Raw genomic sequence first — 18,531 nt, forward strand, 5'->3', positions numbered from 1 at the left:
AGAAAAGAAAAAAAAAAAGACAAAATAAGAAATTAAAATAAGAAAACATTAGTTAACATAGAAAAAGAGGTCCGATGGCCAAGGGGGCCAGAAAAAACAAACAAAAAAAACTCCAGACGGCTGGAGAAAAAAATAAAATCTGCAGGGGTTCCAGACCACAAGACCACCCAGACCCCTCTGGGCATTCTACCTAGCATAAATGAAATAGTCCTCTTTGTATTTAGGGTTCTCACAGAAGGACTTGATGATGATGGTCATACAGACTTCTGGCTTTTAATCCATCACTGTTGGAACATCACGGTGCTTTGAGTAGATGTGCCACCACCAAAAGGACACCAGAAAAGGAAACAGAAGAGAGAATAGGGGTTAGTACAGATTTTAGAGCTGCCATGAATAGTTATTATAATGAATTGGATATACAGAGTATCAGGATTAAATTACAGTGATGTTATGTGAAGGCCATGTTAAAATAATGTGTTTTCAGCAGTTTTTTATAGTGCTCCACTGTATTAGCCTGGCGAATTCCTATTGGCAGGCTATTCCAGATTTTAGGTGCATAACAGCAGAAGGCCGCCTCACCACTTCTTTTAAGTTTTGCTCTTGGAATTCTAAGTCAGAGTCCAGATCTCAATCCAGTTGAGAACTTGTGCCTCAGGTTGAAAATGGCTGTTAACTCACAATCACCATGCAACCTGACAGAAAGTGAGCAGTTTTGTTAGAAAAGAGTAAGGAAAATGTCAGTGTGTAGACATGTGGAGCTGACAGAGGGAGACCTGCGCACACAGACTCAAAGTAGCCATGGCTGCCAAAGGTGAATCAACCAAATACTGAGTTGTAGAAAGTGAACACTTACAAGATCAATTATTCAGTGTTTTATATTTGTAATTAATTTAGATCACTTTGTAGAGAACTGTTTTCACTTTGACCTTAAAGAGTCTTTTTCTGCTAGTCAAAGTCAAAAAAGCCAAACTGAATGTACTCTGATTCAATATTATCAACCTTAATTAAAGTATAAGTGTGTTTGTATTAATCCAGTTGCTGTGTCTCCGTCATTCCAAAAGATTCACATCACAAAGATTTTTAGTAATAAAATGCTTTTCATTTGTCATTCCAACCGATGGCGCATCACAAACATTAACATTGCTTTTACAAATGGTATACTAAATAGCATATAACAAATATATGCACTGCATGGTACACTGTAATTGTTAATGCTGATTATTTAGATTTCAGCCTGTCTTGGTGATCGAGTCACTTAGAACAATGTCACATTTTCAGTTTTCACAGTTTCCCCTGTCATTGATTCAGTCTCAGCTGCTGTTGGAATGAAACCGCTGTGTGCATCCATCACACTGAAGCTATTCATAACAAAAAGATATTCATCATTATTAAAACATGCAGGTAAGTTGCTTTTCACAAAATGTGTTTGTCACTTTTTAGATAGAATGTAAGAAATGAAAGAGAAAACGTACTGACACTGTATGCAGTTCTCCATGACAACACATTAAACATAAACGAAAATACTGAAGTAAATGTGTCGTTTTGACATTTAATCCATTATAATGAGTTCTTTAAAAGTAATTTTAGTGAGATTTTGTAAATATTGCCACAGCTATAGACAGTATTGTAGGGGGAGCCTGTGGTACAACTGGCACAGGATGACAGTTTATCACGGGGTTGCGCAGTCAAATTCACGCACAATTAAAGTTGCAGTCGACATTTGTATAAACGAATGTTGAGTTTCAACCTAACTCTCTCGGGTTTTGGGCAGTATAGGACCAGCGGGAATCCAAGTTAACAAGAAGTTGTTATCACGAGGAAACTTTGACAAAACGAGTGGTCACTTACATGCAGGTAATGCTTAGGTGTTTTTAATGACATAGATAGATAGATAGATAGATAGATAGATAGATAGATAGATAGATAGATAGATAGATAGATAGATAGATAGATAGATAGATAGATAGATAGATAGATAGATAGATATTGGTAAAGGTAATGCAATGTGGAATGGTTGCTGGTGGGCTTTAAAGTTGCTTGCTATACTTGGGAGGCGAGTTTAGTGTGTAAAATACCCTTTGGTAATAAGGAGCACCCGTTACTTCTATGCTATTGGTTTAACATTGAAATTTGACACAGGCGCAATGCAATATTTTATAATCATGTAGCGACACTGAAAGGTGTCACTCGAGACATGCAGTCAACCAATTAAACATAAACAAAAATACTGAAGTAAATGTGTCGTTTTGACATTTAATGCATTTTTGTGTTTTCTTTAAAAGTTATTTTATTGAGATTTTGTTGTGACTAAATATTTCCACAGCTAGACAGCACTGTAGGGGGAGTCTGTGGTACAACTGGCACAGGATGACAGCTTATCACGGGGTTGCGCAGTCAGATTTGCGCACACTTAAAGCTGCAGTCGACATTTTCAATCTTAAACGAATGTCGAGCTTCAGGCTAATTTTTCTTCGAATTTTGGGCGCTAGGACCAGCGGGAATCCAAGTTAACAAGAAGTTGTTATCGCGAGGAAGCTTTGACAAAACGAGTGGCCCGAGATTGTCACTTACATGCAGGTAATGCTTAGGTATTTTTAATGACATGTTGGTAAAGGTAATGCAATTACAGTGGAATGGTTGCATGTGGGCTTTAAAGTTGTTTGCTACTTGGGAGGCGAGTTTAGTGTGTAAAATACCGTGTGGTAATAAGGAGCACCCTTTACATCTATGCTATTGGCTTAACATTGAAAATTTACTAAGATTAAATGCAATATTGTATAATCATGTAGCGACACTGAAAGGTGTCACTCGAGACATGCAGTCCCTGTCACAGATCAGCCCTGCAGTTTACATTATGTAAGAACGCGGACGGCAGAAGCACGCCATGTGGGGATCAAAGTACATTTAAGGTTGGGCGGTTCACGGGACATGGGGGCCTAGAGTAACGAAATCAACTAGTACTTGAACAGCGTTGGGTGCTTTTAGATCCCGTAATAGGACGGCACCCGAACCTGACCGAACTCCAACGTCCCTCACTCGGAAGCAGTGTTTAAAGTTAAAAAAAAAAAAAAAAGCGTCGCCATTCCCTGTGGTATTTGGCTAATGACTATTGAAGCTGCTTCAGAGGGGACGGGCCACGGGAGTCTCGCTGGAGCTCAGAAAGCGTGCTGATATTGAGAAACTGTAGCAAAGGACTACTGTATGTGTAGTGTGTTCAGGACTTATAGTGTCGGTCAGGACATTGGTGAATGATGCAGGGAATTCCACACAGCAGCTCAAAATGAAATTGATTTGAATTGAATTGAATGGATTTATTTAAAGATATACACCTGTATTTGAATAGGTCTATATATGTGTGAGTGTGTGGTCTACAGTACAGTAAAAAGAATACATAAAACTTATTGGCAAATTCCACAAAGTCCACTAGATGGCAGTATTACTCAAATTAGGCACTAGCTTATCGGCACTATGAAATCCAAATCAATAAAGCATCAGTAAATAGTATTAAACTTATAGTAAAGTACATTGATGTAATACCATAAACTATTAATAAATAATATTACTGCATGTAAATAACACAAAGGCACATTCTCAACATATAAACGCTAAACAGTACACTTTAAACAGCTTTGCATCTTAACGTATAAAAACATACATGTAAAACGCAAATGACCCCACCCCTGGTCATTAACGTACACTTCTTATTAATTCAGGACACTACTGACTCTTAATTATTATAAACAAATGTTTCTCTACTCTAGGGTGACCATATTTTGATTTCCAAAAAAGAGGACGATCGGCATGGCCTCCAGACGAATTCAGACAAGCTTCTTGGTGGTTGATGAACATTATTTATTATACTTCAATGGTGCAGAATTAACCTCTGTAATAAAATAAAATGAAGTCTGTAAAAACTTATAACAAAATAATAGCTCTCTTAGACTCTTCAAATAAATAATTAAATATTGTTCTAAATATGAACTATTCTGTTCCAGCTTCAACAATATATCTCTTAAATGTAATAAAATAAATAACAGAAGAGTCTCACAAAGACAAAAAAACTTAAACAAAAAGAATCTAGACTTTTCATCTTTAGTTTTCTTCTTCTTCATCCTGCTTCTCTTCTTCATCCTCCTTGTCAGCCCATCCATATTTTGCTGTAGAGCTGATCTTTCCTAGCAGTTTTCGATAGCTTAACAAATAAGCATGAAAGTCTTTGCAAGACATGTCTTTGAAGTTGTACTGAACTAGTAGAATCCCCTTTAGTGACTCTACGGAGACCTGGTTCCTCTCCTTGGTCCACTGGCTTTGCATTAGTGAAAAAACCCTCTCAACATTTGCATTGTGAGAGGGAAGTGCAAAGACAAACTGTGCAATTGTCAGTAGCTCTGAGTAACATGCAATGCTTTTTGCCTTTTCAAAATATTTGGTCCACTTCTGGTGTACCTGCAGGCCACTGAACTCCTCATCATGGTTGCACGTTTCTGTGAATTTCCTCAGATTGGTGACCTGGTCAAAACACTTAACATCATCAACTGCCACCCCCTTCTCTCCAAGGTAATTGATGCATGCCTCCACATCATTCCAGTTTGGTGGCTCAATCAGATCCATCCACATGAATGTTGAGAACTCTTCCATGGGAGTCATCCACTTCTCCAGATACTCCAGACATGCACTGTACATGCCATGCACATCTGCACAGAACTGGTCACAGCCTTTGTCAAGTCCATCTTTGCGCTTCTGTGCCAGTAGTCCCTTAACTTTAAGGGACATGAAGTTGTTGCTCTTGCGTTGAAGAAGAATGGTATGTATATTGTTTAATATCTTCTTCACTTCCATGATGCACATGTTCTCCTGTTCCATTTCTTGAATGTGGGTGTGGAACACAGACATGAGTGTGTGCATGTGCCAAAGGTAGATTTCATCCATCCATCCATCCATTTTCCATCCCGCTGAATCCAAACACAGGGTCACGGGGGTCTGCTGGAGCCAATCCCAGCCAACACAGGGCACAAGGCAGGGAACCAATCCTGGGCAGGGTGCCAACCCACCGCAGGACACACACAAACACACCCACACACCAAGCACACACTAGGGCCAATTTAGAATCGCCAATCCACCTAACCTGCATGTCTTTGGACTGTGGGAGGAAACCCACGCAGACACGGGGAGAACATGCAAACTCCACACAGGGAGGACCCGGGAAGTGAACCCGGGTCCCCAGGTCTCCCAACTGCGAGGCAGCAGCGCTACCCACTGCGCCACCGTGCCGCCCAAGGTAGATTTCAGCAAAATCATTTTCAAAAAAACTCTTGAGTGCTATGGGTGGCTTTTGCTGAGACAGAAAATATGCCTTTAAAGCTGGAAACATCTGTAACATCCTCTCAATGCTTGGGAACAATGACAGCCACCTTGTCGTGCTGTGAGAGAGCATCCTTCTGTAATCAATCTCAACAAAATCACAATACTCCTTCAGGCTCTCAGTGCGCACAGTGTAAATGTGAAAGTACTGGTAGATTTTGAATATGATATTCTCAATTTCAATTTCTATTGTGTATGCCCCATGGTGTGCACAATTATTCAATATGTGTGCTGGGCAACCCACACCGATCAGAGTCTTGTTTTTCAGCAAACTCTTCAAATTTGCAAACACATTCTTTCCAGCTTCATCACGTCGGATTCCTCCAAAATTTGTGTTGCAATTGTCTCCAGTAAATGCAATGCATTTTTCCGACAGATTGTTTTTTGCCAGGGTTTCTGTGAGATATTTTGCAATGGTTTCTGCTGTCTCATTGGGTGTGTCTTTAACTTCAATCAATTTTGTTTGCACGCCACCCTTCTACCAGTCAAAATACTGGATTATGACTGGGAATATTTTCACTGCTCCGTGGTTACTCCCGTCTGTGGAAACACCACAGTACTGGATTTCTTTGAGTGCTTCATGAGTGATTTCAACAGAGTGGGGGGCTATAGCACCATTGACGATGGCTTCGGTCTTGGTGCGAGCACTACTAAACTTTTTTGCAATGTCAGAGTCAGGAAATGCCTTTTTAAGCACAGTACTGGTGCAATCCATGGACCTGTAACTGTTGTGATGTTTCACTGTATGAAAAACCATTGCACCTTCTGCTGCATTTACATCATCCTCTGTTTTTTTCTGGTCAGACAAAAAACTGTCAACTTTGCAGATGAACTAGTCTCACCTCGCACAGCTTTTTTATGTTTCTCGGTGTCCATGTGGGCTTTCAGATCCCCAGCACCTTTATTGGATACCGAGACATATGTACCGGCTTTGCACACGGTGCACTCCGCCTCCCACTTGTCCCGACCGGGACGGTATGTGGGAAATTTTCTTTGCAGTTCATCGGTGAAGCTACACTTACGCTTCGGCATTTTCCTTGCTATACTGCTCCGCTCTCTGCTCTGATCCCTGTCTGTGTCTGTGTGTTTGCGCGCACGGCGCAGACCTGCCCACAAGGCAGCTTCCCGGTAATTACGTCGCGCAAAAAAGTAGTACCCTAGTATTGTGTGCAAAACGCCAGTCAATTTACGTACACGCGTAATCCATCCATCCATCCATTGTCTCCCGCTTATCCGAGGTCGGGTCGCGGGGGCAGCAGCTTGAGCAGAGATGCCCAGACTTCCCTCTCCCCGGCCACTTCTTCTAGCTCTTCCGGGAGAATCCCAAGGCGTTCCCAGGCCAGTCGAGAGACATAGTCCCTCCAGCGTGTCCTGGGTCTTCCCCGGGGCCTCCTCCCGGTTGGACGTGCCCGGAACACCTCACCAGGGAGGCGTCCAGGAGGCATCCTGATCAGATGCCCGAGCCACCTCATCTGACTCCTCTCGATGCGGAGGAGCAGCGACTCTACTCTGAGCCCCTCCCGGATGACTGAGCTTCTCACCCTATCTTTAAGGGAAAGCCCAGACACCCTGCGGAGGAAACTCATTTCAGCCGCTTGTATTCGCGATCTCGTTCTTTCGGTCACTACCCACAGCTCATGACCATAGGTGAGGGTAGGAACATAGATCGACTGGTAAATTGAGAGCTTCGCCTTGCGGCTCATGGTCCTATGAAAAACCGGACATTTTCGTGAATTTATAAAACCCGCCAGGACGCCTCAGACAGGACGTAAAAAGTGGACATGTCCGGGCAAAAGAGGACGCTTGGTCACTCGGAAATGACCACTGTAGTACACGTGCATCTCTTTCGCTTTTTGAACATCCCATAATATGTGCTCTCGTGCAAGCTGGGAAGTGCACCTTGCAATGTGAGTCGTGTCTCTTAATTATTGCTGCCTTCTAACAGAAACTACTTTTGAAATCGAGGATTGAGTGACGGGGACATGGAGGGGTTGGATTTTCATACTGTTTTCCAATCAAATTCATACATACTTAAAGTTGCACTCGACATCCTGAATATCTGTATCTTTTTAAATTTCTATAATATAAACGTAAGATAGAAGAGATTAGAAAGCTTATCGTTTGGCTCAAATCTTGGAGCAGAGTAGAGGGGTATAAGTTTATGGGGTATTGGAACTCCTTTTGGAACAGATGGGACCTGATCTGTTGTGATGGGTTCCATCTCAGACTGAGGGGCACCGATGTAATGAGGAGGCCTATGAGTAGGTTAGTTGAGGATTGTTTAAACTAGTGTGGCAGGAAATTTAGGACAGGCCAGGTTTAGAACTATACATAGAGGAACAAACAATTGTGTAAAAATAAAAATGTGTAATAATATAAATCCTAATCCAACGGTTAAATGTAAAAGGAGTAACACATTAAAATAGCTTGCCTTAATGCTAGACGTATCAAAAAATAAGGCAAGTGAGTTGGAGTTGTATGTAGCAGTGCACAATTGTGATATTATAGCAATAACAGAAACCTGGATGAATAGCAATGATGGAGATGAGTGTAACATAGAGGGATATACATTTTTAGGAAGGATAGACAGAACAGAAAAGGAGGTGGGGTTTTTGTTTATGTCAAACAGCATGTAACTGCAGGACTTCTTCAGTTGGGTGATGAGCCCAATCTTAGTGAGGACATGTGGCTTCGACTGGAAAGCATGAGATAAAGAGATCTTCTTTTAGGACTGTGTTATAGACCATCCAATGCAGACAGTAATTTCAATGCACCACAAACACCTCTCCAACCAGTACTGCTACTAAGTGCATTGCCCGATCTCTTGGTCCCCACCTGTTAGCCGAGGCATTTACCTGGAACCATTTTCAGTAGACCTTCCAGGACCTTTAACCCATCTTCAGCTCTTCTCCTCGAGGTTAAGGTATGCCGTAGTGTACTAGGTTCCCCTGTCATCACATAATTGCCACGTGAATCCATTACTGCTGACAACCCCACCACTCACAGGATTCCAGTATGCGGTGGTGTGCAACTCCAGTGAAAGACTCAGGAGTGTGTGACCACATAAAATTTCATTCAGTGGTCTCTACCTTGAGTCTGGCCAACTGGCTAACAGGCCCTTATGCCTGACCTTCACTTATACCAGTTCTGTGTCTTCAGTCATCTGTCCATACAGTCTCCCACCCCATGACAGTAACAATACACACATTCCAACTTAGATAAACCTGAATATCCATCCATCCATTTTCCAACCCATCCATCCATCCAACCATTTTCCAACCCGCTGAATCCGAACACAGGGTCACGGGGGTCTGCTGGAGCCAATCCCAGCCAACACAGGGCACAAGGCAGGAACCAATCCTGGGCAGGGTGCCAACCCACCGCAGGACACACACAAACACACCCTCACACCAAGCACACACCAGGGACAATTTAGAATAACCAATCCACCTAACCTGCATGTCTTTGGACTGTGGGAGGAAACCGGAGTACCCGGAGGAAACCCACACAGACACGGGGAGAACATGCAAACTCCACACAGGGAGGACCTGGGACGCGAACCCAGGTCCCCAGGTCTCCCAACTGCGAGGCAGCAGCGCTACCCACTGCGCCACCGTGCCGCCCTAAACCTGAATATGGTGTCCTGATTTCAAATAGACAAGACAATGACTTCAGATACTTACTTAACCTTCCTGTTGTTTACGCCACAGGAAAATTCCTAACTAATTCACTTTAACAAATGTCGTGACTGTTGAGTCATGCACTTCTTCACACCAAGACACCTTGAGAAGGGACCACTACTTCCCCGTGCTGGGTCCCACTTATCTTCTGCTTTGCTTTGCTTTTTCTTTGTCTTCCCAAAGGTTCTTCAAAGAGCGCTTGCTTTACTTGCTTGGCTTACAACTGTCATTCTTGTCCCAGGACCGGCCTACCACTTTAGGTAGCCAACTGGCTGTTACAACAGGTTTATAGTGTCATATTTTGCCTAAAATAAAAAAAAAATGCTAGTAGTACTATATCTTTTAAGACAGATCAACTAGGTACAATTACACAATTTCTCTTAAGTGTCTTTAGAGTCTAAATGCATTCTATACTTTTATCAGTTCAGCAGTTGTCAGCATATTTTTGTTTGCTGGGGCTACCAGATGCCACATTTTGATGAAGATTTGCCACATTTTGAAATGGTAATAGAATTTAAAAGAGAGCAAATCACCATTTTATTGTATAACTGCAACAGAGCTTTCACACTGAGATGAGGGCTTTGAGCTTTTCCAGACCATTCTCGATCAAGTTACCACTATAATCTCTGACATAGGGGACAATTCTGAACCTTCTGCCCGGCAGGAAGGCCTCTAAATCAAAAGGGCCCCTTCATCGAACAACGGCAAAGCAATGTATAGATATATTTAGTTTTAGAAAACAAAAATGAATATTTGTATATCTTTAGACTAAACAAAACAGTGAGGAACTGGTGTACTGAAACAAGTTTCGTGCATGCAGTTATAGGAACTCCACACGGGTTCAGTCCAGGTATGTGATAACCCACCAGGGCAAGAGGTGGTGCTGTTGCTAACTTTGTTGTCTCCTTCTCCACCTGCAGTTCTAAGAGACCGCCAAGTGAGGCCTCTTATCCCTTGCCCTTTCTGGTGCTCATGCTGCAAAGAATCCCAGCCTCATGGACAGAGGCATCATTCACTTATGAGAGCTAACTGCTCCCTCAAGAACAACTCGCTAATTTCTTAAGAACCAACACCTATATCTCTTGTATTGCCCAAGAGGCTATTTTTCTCTTCTGCCTGTTGGCATCAATTCCCTTTTTGATTCAATTCAAATTAAACGGGATGACCCAGTTGGTGTCTCAAATTTTCACAGTTGCCTTTCCTCTCATTCTGTAACCGGCCACAAATGTGATGTAACAGGCAATAGACAAGCAGTTGTAGTAATACTTGAAATCTGCACAAGTTATCTTGTATACGATGGGGGACCCAAAAATGTTTATAAACAGCTTTACTATAAAACTAGCAATTCTCTTATAGTCACCATTAAAACACTTCCCCTAAGATCAAATACACTTATCTCTGTGTTTCTCCCATTCCTGGAAACATTTCCTGTACTCATCTTTTGTTAAAATGTCTACAGCTTCCTGGATTTTTTCCTGCATTTCTTCCATGGTAGCAAATCTTCCCTTCAATCTCAACTTGAATTTGTGGAATGAACAGAAGTTATAAGGTGTATGTAGCTGTCACAAAATATGTGTGTATATATTGTGGCAGGTGGCCGGCGTCCAAGCCCAGCCGGGACGCCCCTGCACTCTATACTCAGGGGGAGCAGACCTGGACACTGCAATACCTCCCCTTGAATGCTAGATGGCCGCCCCCCTGGGGTGGAGCAGTGCCTCGGGGGTCCGCAGGGCTCCCTGGGAATTGGAGTTGGGTGCAGCCCTATTGGGTCCTGCTGGCACCGCCACGGGGTGCTGTGTTTGGGACTCCTGAGCCCGTATGGGCAGCATATTCATCACACCCGGAACTCGGTGATCAAGCACCTGGAGCACTTCCGGGTGAACTATAAAAAGAGCCAGCAGCCACCACTCAGTAGCCAGAGTCAGGTGGAGGAGGACAAGGTTGCCTGGGAGGAGTGGTGGTGCCAGTGAGAGAGAAGAAGAAGAGTGCTTGGTGTGCTTTATTTGGAACTGTGTTGTGTCTGTGGGTATGAGGAAGGAGTAGCCCACAGATGAAGAAAATAAAAAAGTATTTCTTTTATTTTACACGTGTCTCCCGTGTCCAATCTGTGTCGGGTCGGGCGCTATATAGTGTCTTCTTACAATATATATATGTAAATTTGATGTATCACTTTGTAAAATATATTTTGTAAATTATATTGTATATCATAACAGTTGTGGTGCAATCTTATTGTTGATAATCTTTTCTAATTGTAATTTTATTTATTTTTGATCTCAATGCATTTGTACATAAGTATGCAAAGTTGGTCTGAATGGAAAGGCGCTGTGGTCATGTGATAAGGTTCATTGGTGGAGTGGAAATGCACATAGTGACACACTTAATGGACGCTGAGCCAAAGAAAGGTGTTTGTTTTAATAAGATAGTCATGAGTGCAGTATCAGAGAGCCTGTAATAAAGACTCCTGAATTTCTAGACAGAAGGCGCACACGGTATGTTTTAATTTTGTTATCCCTACAACTGTGTAACTCATTTATTGTTTAATTTACTAGCTTTATTTTATTTTAGTTTTTCATTGTATTTGAGAGCTGTAAAAAAGAGAGAGAGAGCAAATAAATACTCTTTAAACATCAGTCTGACCGTGGTCTCATCTGTACCAGGAGAAACCTTTCAGGAGTAGCTACAGTGTAAGATCTCATGAATATGTGGGGATGTGAAGCAACAACCACATTGTTTTTGGTCAAAAACTATTTAACAGACAACACTGTGTGTGTGCAGGTGCATTATCATGGTGCAAAATGGAGTTTTCAGTGCGCTACTTCTCCATTTTCTTTCCCAAAGATGCCTCAGGAGTTCAATGTAATATTACTGATTAATAGTCTGTCCACGAAAAACTAATTCTTTATGAACTAGTCTATCAACCTCGATACACACGATCATCATTCTCTGGTGAAAATCTGCCATGGTGGCTTCGAGACGTGTGAAAAAAATCTGTTGCTGTGGTCTTTATGTAGCTTTACGGACTCACACTTGTTGAAAAAAGAGCTTTTCACATGTATGTCAACAACAGAAGTAAAACATTCTTAATGTAGAAAAACACTAAATATGGAAATGTTATAATGAGATTTTGCTCTAAATGTTTTTTTCAGGATGGGGGCACAACTTCTGATATTGCAAGGTGAGGAGGGACATGCACAAATTTTGCGCTATACCAGCGACTCGTTAATGTGTCTTGAAGGTCCCATGATCATCAAATAAACCACTTTTTGGTGTTCTTTTTTATTTTCTTGTCCATGCTAATGTACGAAACCCACTAAACAACATCATCTGAACTAATGTGTACTCAGCATCTTTAAGTTTCTTTATGAAGCACTTTGATCTCCTTTACCATTGAATGTCCTTGCAATGGACAGCACAGAGTAAGGTGCAGCCTAGTGGCACATACTGGAACTACAGCAGAATTGCATGACGCACCTTCTGTGGCAGGTTCAATGCTAGTCCTCCATAGGGTTTGGTATCTGCAGGTACCCATCGATTACCTGCAAAAAAAAAGAATAATTTTAGAACTTGGAATTTAAATGAAGAAATAATTATTTTTGTAAAACCGGTTCCTCCCTGTGTGGATAGCGCTTTGAGTACTGAGAAAAGCGCTATATAAATGTAATGAATTATTATTATTATTATTAGGCAAAAAAACAGTGTGTAACATTTTTATTTGTTTATGATCACATATATAGTTGTGTAATTTTTGTATTGTCACATTTCATAAAAGATTTAATTTATTTGTTTATTTATTTAGTTTTGTTTAAAATAATCTTCCGTAATGGCTTTTAATACAAAACACTAAAGAAGAAACCAGCAAGATGCATAGCTGAAAAGAGAACATTAATAAAACCCACAAACACAAAGACAGTTGCTTTCTGCAGTCCACCTTGGGGTATGGACCCGAGTTTGTGGATTGGGTGCTGCTGTTGCACATTGGAGTCCCAAACATGGTGGAGTTTATGAAGCCTCCAATAAGAGTCCTAAATCAGGTCAATACCATCACCAGTGTGCCCAGATACAGCTAAACCAAGCAACAAGCCTCCAACTACTAATGACAGGCCTCAGTGTAACCAGGCCTCAAAATGAGAAGCTGCTCTTGAAAGTTCAAAGTGTCACGAAAATCACAAAATATATCAAAATACCTTAGAAGAAAGAGGTTCACCACAAGCCTCTACAGAGACAATTCAAACCAAGAATTTGTATAAGTAGGGAATTTATTGATAAAAAATGTAAAAAAATAGTAAAAGTAGAACAAAAGACACAAAAACGTCAAAAAAATTACTTCAGGGTGGCCTTACGTCCTGGGATTCAACCCACAAATTATAAGAAATGGCAGAATGTTTAAAGATGCAGTACAACGATAAAAAATAATAAGCAACCCTAACAGAAACCACAATAAAAAAACATTTACTACTCATAATTACGTCATAAGTAATGTTAAGCCGATGGACTGTAAAGCAAAATAAATGTTGGTCCCATCTGCCATCACTGACTCAATGTGTAACCCTAAGCAGCTCACATTACCAAATTGTATCATTTATGTATTTCTTTAGATGAATACCTCAGTGAACTAAATTAAACCTAGAACAGTATATGCTTTCCTGTAAATTAATCTTATTAACACCAAAATTTTTTTTTTTTTCTTCAGCCATGTTGCTCAATAAACTGACTCAGCAGTTTGGACACCCCACACAGTCTTTGATTGGCTGGCTGGTAAAAAGATTTCTGGAGAAGAAAAATTGGGTCTTAGAGGCGAATGCGGCGAAGCTGGCACAGATCCAGCCCAATAACACAGTCTTGGAAGTGGGCTTTGGACCCGGTTTGGGGCTCCAGGAAGCTCTCCGTTACCTAACTGACTCTAATGGTAAGCTGTATGGACTTGACTACTCTGAATACATGCATAAAACGGCCACTAGGCGACTCCAGGAGCAGATAACTTCTGGAAAAGTACAGCTTATACTGGGCAGCGTGGAGGACATCCCACTCCCGGACTCCAATGTGGACAGAGTATTTCATTGCAATTGTTACTACTTCTGGCCAGACCTCAAGAAGTGTTCTGCAGAACTGCACAGAGTGATGAAACCAGGTGAGCTGTACCAGTTTTTACTTATGTAAGCCATAATTAGAAGTATGTTCCCTTATTAGTCATTGATTTTGCAAGTTTTTACCAGTTTCACATTGAAGGGAGCCAGATCCAATCCCAGCTCACAGTGAATGTGTTGGGGTCTCAGTGAAAATCTGAAGACTTTAATAATGAGGTCCACATGAATAGAGAATTCCCCCCACCCCCCACCCCTGAGAAATGCTGTAATTTTCTATAGTTCTGGGGTGAGATCTGCAGAGACAGGTATCTTAGCAGTCAATTTACAAAAGCCCACAAATCCAGATCTTTTGGCCAACAACAGTTGTATAGTGGAAAACAGACTATTACAGAAAAAAGTTGGACTTGCACTTTTGTAAGTAATGAAAGCCTGGATCAACTAGGACTTTCTCGATAAATTCAGCTTCATCAGATTCCACATGGAGCAGCTCCCTGGGACCGTTCATGATGAGCTTGCAGCCTTTCATACTCCTGTGTTTCTTGTATGTGTCGTCTTATTATTATTGTAGATTCTCTCGGCCACTCAGCTCCAGACATGAAGCAGTCCACAAAACCTCTGATGTACTCTGTATATTTCAGAAATCTTTTAGAATGTTATGGGATATCATTTACTCCCAACAGGTTCCAAAAATATTAAACACTTAAACCAACATTTCTTTCTTTATGTATTGAATATCTGAAGTGGACCATGGTGCTCATTACTTTTGTGGTCTGACATTGTAACTCCAGTTTCAAGTTATTTCTGTTTCATCAGTGTGTTCATGACACTCCATTGTTGCTGATGCTTCTTTCTCTAGCTTCTCCTATCTGTCAATATTATGCTGTTATTTCTTTTTAAACCTTTCATCTCTTCATTAATTTTAGTCTGATACTGAATCATAATCATTGTAAAATGTCCTGTGATGGTGAGTGCGGGTTCTACCAAAAATAAAATATTCATTGAAATTGATGTTTGTTGGTGACATGAGTGCTATAGTAGACATCAAAGATTTAATTTCTCTCTGTTGCCACACAGGTGTACCACTCTGGTGCCATCCTGGTGTGTCACAGGTCCGATGACCTCACTTTGAATATTGTATATGGGCATTGTCTGTGGAGTTTGAATGTTTCACCATGTGCATGTCAAGTGAGTGTGGATGTGTGTGTACAAGTGGGTTACACGTTACACATGTACTGAATCTCCCTGTTACTCTTTGACATCAGAAGACAATTATTGCAAAATAATGCAATACTTTTGCAAAATAATGCAATGAAAAACAAAAATATGAGTGCCTGTAATAATCTTCTATAAATTAAAAAAATAAAGTTAAAAGAAAATTAATTTGGTGGATGCACAAAACCTATTATCTGGAATATGTCAAGAGGTTTGTCTATTGTATATTGTATTTTCACAGTAGAGGAACCACATTAGGCAGGGAAAAAGTGTTCATGCGTTTTCCCACTGCAGGAATTTTATTTTCAGGGACCAGTGAAGTCCTGTATAGTGTAGGCCCTTGGCCACTTGTAGTCCCTGGATGTTTTTAATGTTTTGTGTTCCCACTACACAACAGGTACTGTAGCCTTCATGAAAAAGATTTGACATGCGAAGAAGAGTCATGCAGTGTGAAGTGAGGCACGTTCAGGAGACATCCTCAATTTATTGCTTAAAACCAGTCACGATTTCATGGGGGAGATTATTGCATTGATGCAGTGTAAAGTGTGGTGCAGTTAGGAGTCCACCTTATTATTTTCAAGCAATCGTGACTTCAGGGGGGGAGATTATTACTTCGATGTGGTGCAATGCACACTGCAACAAGAAGACATCTGTGAAGAGTAATGTGGTGCTAAATGCGACAATCCATTTTCAACAGTAACTTTCCAAAGTCCAAACTACTAATATATTTTTAAGATGGCACCAGTGGTTTTGGTCAACCATGCCACACAATTCATCACCCGAGTCCCACCCAGGATAGTTCCCATGTAAAGGAAAAGTACACAACCTATGCTGGAGTAGGAGCTAAAAAAACACCAGGAACAACCTTTCAGGAACTACAAATGGCCTTAATTTTGGCAAAAGTTTCTGAGTTTCTAAAAATTCCACTGGTTCCTGAACAAAGGTCCCGCAATGGGAGAGAGCCTTTAGACAAAGTGAGTGCTGCATTTTTGCTTAATAGATCCAAAGACAGTCCTAGGTCATTTTTTACTAAGTTTGAAGATTAACCTCTGGTTCTGTAGGTTCTGCTCCGTCCTCATACATCTCAACAGTGTGCACATTAGGATAATTATTTAATAGTGGGCTCATTATTGTCATGTGTACAGAGTACGGTGTAATTTCAAACCAACTGGAACCATCTGAGTGGATGTACTCTGATGTCTTATTCAAGATTTGTTCCTGCCTTACACCTGGTTACGCAATGGGATAGGTGCAACTGCATTGTGACTTTTTATTAGGAGAAGTGACTTTTGCAAAGTAGATGAAGGCTTTATTTATTTATTTATTTATTTATTTTGACATTTTTCCCATTTACTAACAGAAGGACTTATGGTTGCTACCATCAACTTGGATTCTATCAAAAAGAATGTCTCCAGAGGATTGCTGCAAGGAAAAATGTGGCAACCTGAACTCTACATGGATGCTTTACTGGCCACTGGCTTCAAAGATGTTCACATAAAGGACATGGAACATAGAAACTTCAAGTATAAGGCCATTTTCGCTACTGCATTCAAATAAGAGTTCAAGGCGGATATTGCAAATTGAACCCAACATAAGTGCTTCAGGATTTGTTTTTTTTTTCTTGCTTTTTTGAATAATCTTGCAAATTCAAAATCATTTCCTGCTAGATTTTATTTATTCTCTGTGTAACTCTCTAATCTAAAACCAAGTACTTTATTGCTTGAGAATGGGAATTGAAACATTTATTACAATAACTCTAATGTTATAAGCAAAGAGATAATTAACACAAGTATTTAAAAGAAAATCTACAGAAAATTTTAATTTATTAATCATTACTGAGCCCACATTATCCAGGTCAGGGTCAGGGAAAATGGAAACCCCAGTCATGAAAATATTTAGTTTTTTGTAAATCAAGATCTGCAAAATTTCATGTTTTGTTTCTTTTTTTTTTCTTTTTTAACTATGCGAAAGCAAATGCTGATTGACTCTAGGAAGCACACTGTACATACAGTACATCATTCTTATTCCTTACAGATTCACGATACTCGGTTCAAATCTAAGCCGTGTCACTTTATCTATGTGGGTTTAATAATGGTTAGATGAAAAATTAACAGAAAGATCATGCCAAAAAAAAAAAATAATAACCAAAACTTCTTTGTAGGTTTGCAATATTGGAACATAGGTGAGTCTTAAAATATATGAGCCATTACTAGGAAATCTTTATTGGAGCAACTGTATCATTTTAAATGTTATCTTGGAAAGCAGATTAAGGGTCACATTTGCTGGCAATTCTACATTTGATTGTCTCTTGTTTTATGTTTAATGCTAGTGCTACCACCACAGCCCTGAAACAATCCAATTATTAAATTATTTAATTGTACATTTATAGAAGAGGTAAAAATAAACATCATAATGTTTCTTACATAAATATCAAGAAGTTCTGGGCCTCATAATGTTTGTAGTGCTTGGATCTGTCAGATGCCTAAAACTGTCCTGACCACAGATAGATACTTCTGAAAGAGACAGGGTTGTGACGTTTAAAATTCTTTTTGTGTTTCTCTTGTTGATTTGAAAATCTTGAATGTACAATGTTCTATGTTATTCAGAAATTGTTAATTTTAACATAATAAACAAACAATGCGGAATATATATAAAAAAGAGTCATATGATTACTTTGTGACTGAGTGACAAGCCAGAAGAAAAATTGGGGTGCCAATAAGGCCACCCTCTGGAATGATTTGAACCAAAACAAAAAAGGAGCTGTTCACTTGGCATGTGCTAATGGAGGCTTTTCTTAGTCTATGTGAAGCTACTCCAGAGGGAGCTCTGTCTCCAGTAGTGCTTCGTAATGAACACCTCCTTCCTGGGACTGCTCATTTTCATAGCATCACATGCGGAAAAGGTGGGGCATTGTGGGCGGAGCTATCGTACATCCTCTGGCATCCTTTTGGAACTGCGGTGGAAAGAGAAACAGTGGTTAGTGTCCCCTCTCGTCTCAGGGAAGTATAGCTTACCGTCTCACAGCCTGTAAGGTGGTCCCCAGGCATGCATGCATGACAGTTTGATCTTTATCATTACAGTGGGGCTCACCTTTTATTGTTTTGTTTGAATTCATGAAGTTTATACTCAAGTGACAGGTATCAGAATCTGTACTCTTGCATTCTCTAAATTGTGTAATGCGGGGAATTAAATGA

General features: G+C 40.5%; 1 protein-coding gene across 2 annotated transcripts; it reads left to right on the forward strand.

Annotated features, from left to right (window-relative positions):
* The first annotated feature begins 1,687 nt into the window (after window positions 1-1,687).
* LOC114647851 (uncharacterized methyltransferase YdaC-like) lies at window positions 1,688-17,860 on the forward strand. Of its 2 annotated transcripts, none has more exons than XM_028796513.2 (3): window positions 1,688-1,854; window positions 13,732-14,169; window positions 16,698-17,860. In XM_028796513.2, exons 2-3 carry the CDS (start codon window positions 13,734-13,736, stop codon window positions 16,892-16,894), a joined length of 633 nt encoding a protein of 210 aa, XP_028652346.1. In that variant the 5' UTR covers window positions 1,688-1,854; window positions 13,732-13,733; the 3' UTR covers window positions 16,895-17,860. The 2 variants fall into 2 exon arrangements, with proteins under 2 accessions (XP_028652346.1, XP_028652345.1); XM_028796512.2 differs by lacking the exon at window positions 1,688-1,854 and adding an exon at window positions 2,411-2,577.
* Window positions 17,861-18,531: the final 671 nt, after the last annotated feature.

Source organism: Erpetoichthys calabaricus, chromosome 3 (assembly GCF_900747795.2).
Source record: "Erpetoichthys calabaricus chromosome 3, fErpCal1.3, whole genome shotgun sequence".
Classification (NCBI taxonomy): domain Eukaryota; kingdom Metazoa; phylum Chordata; class Cladistia; order Polypteriformes; family Polypteridae; genus Erpetoichthys; species Erpetoichthys calabaricus.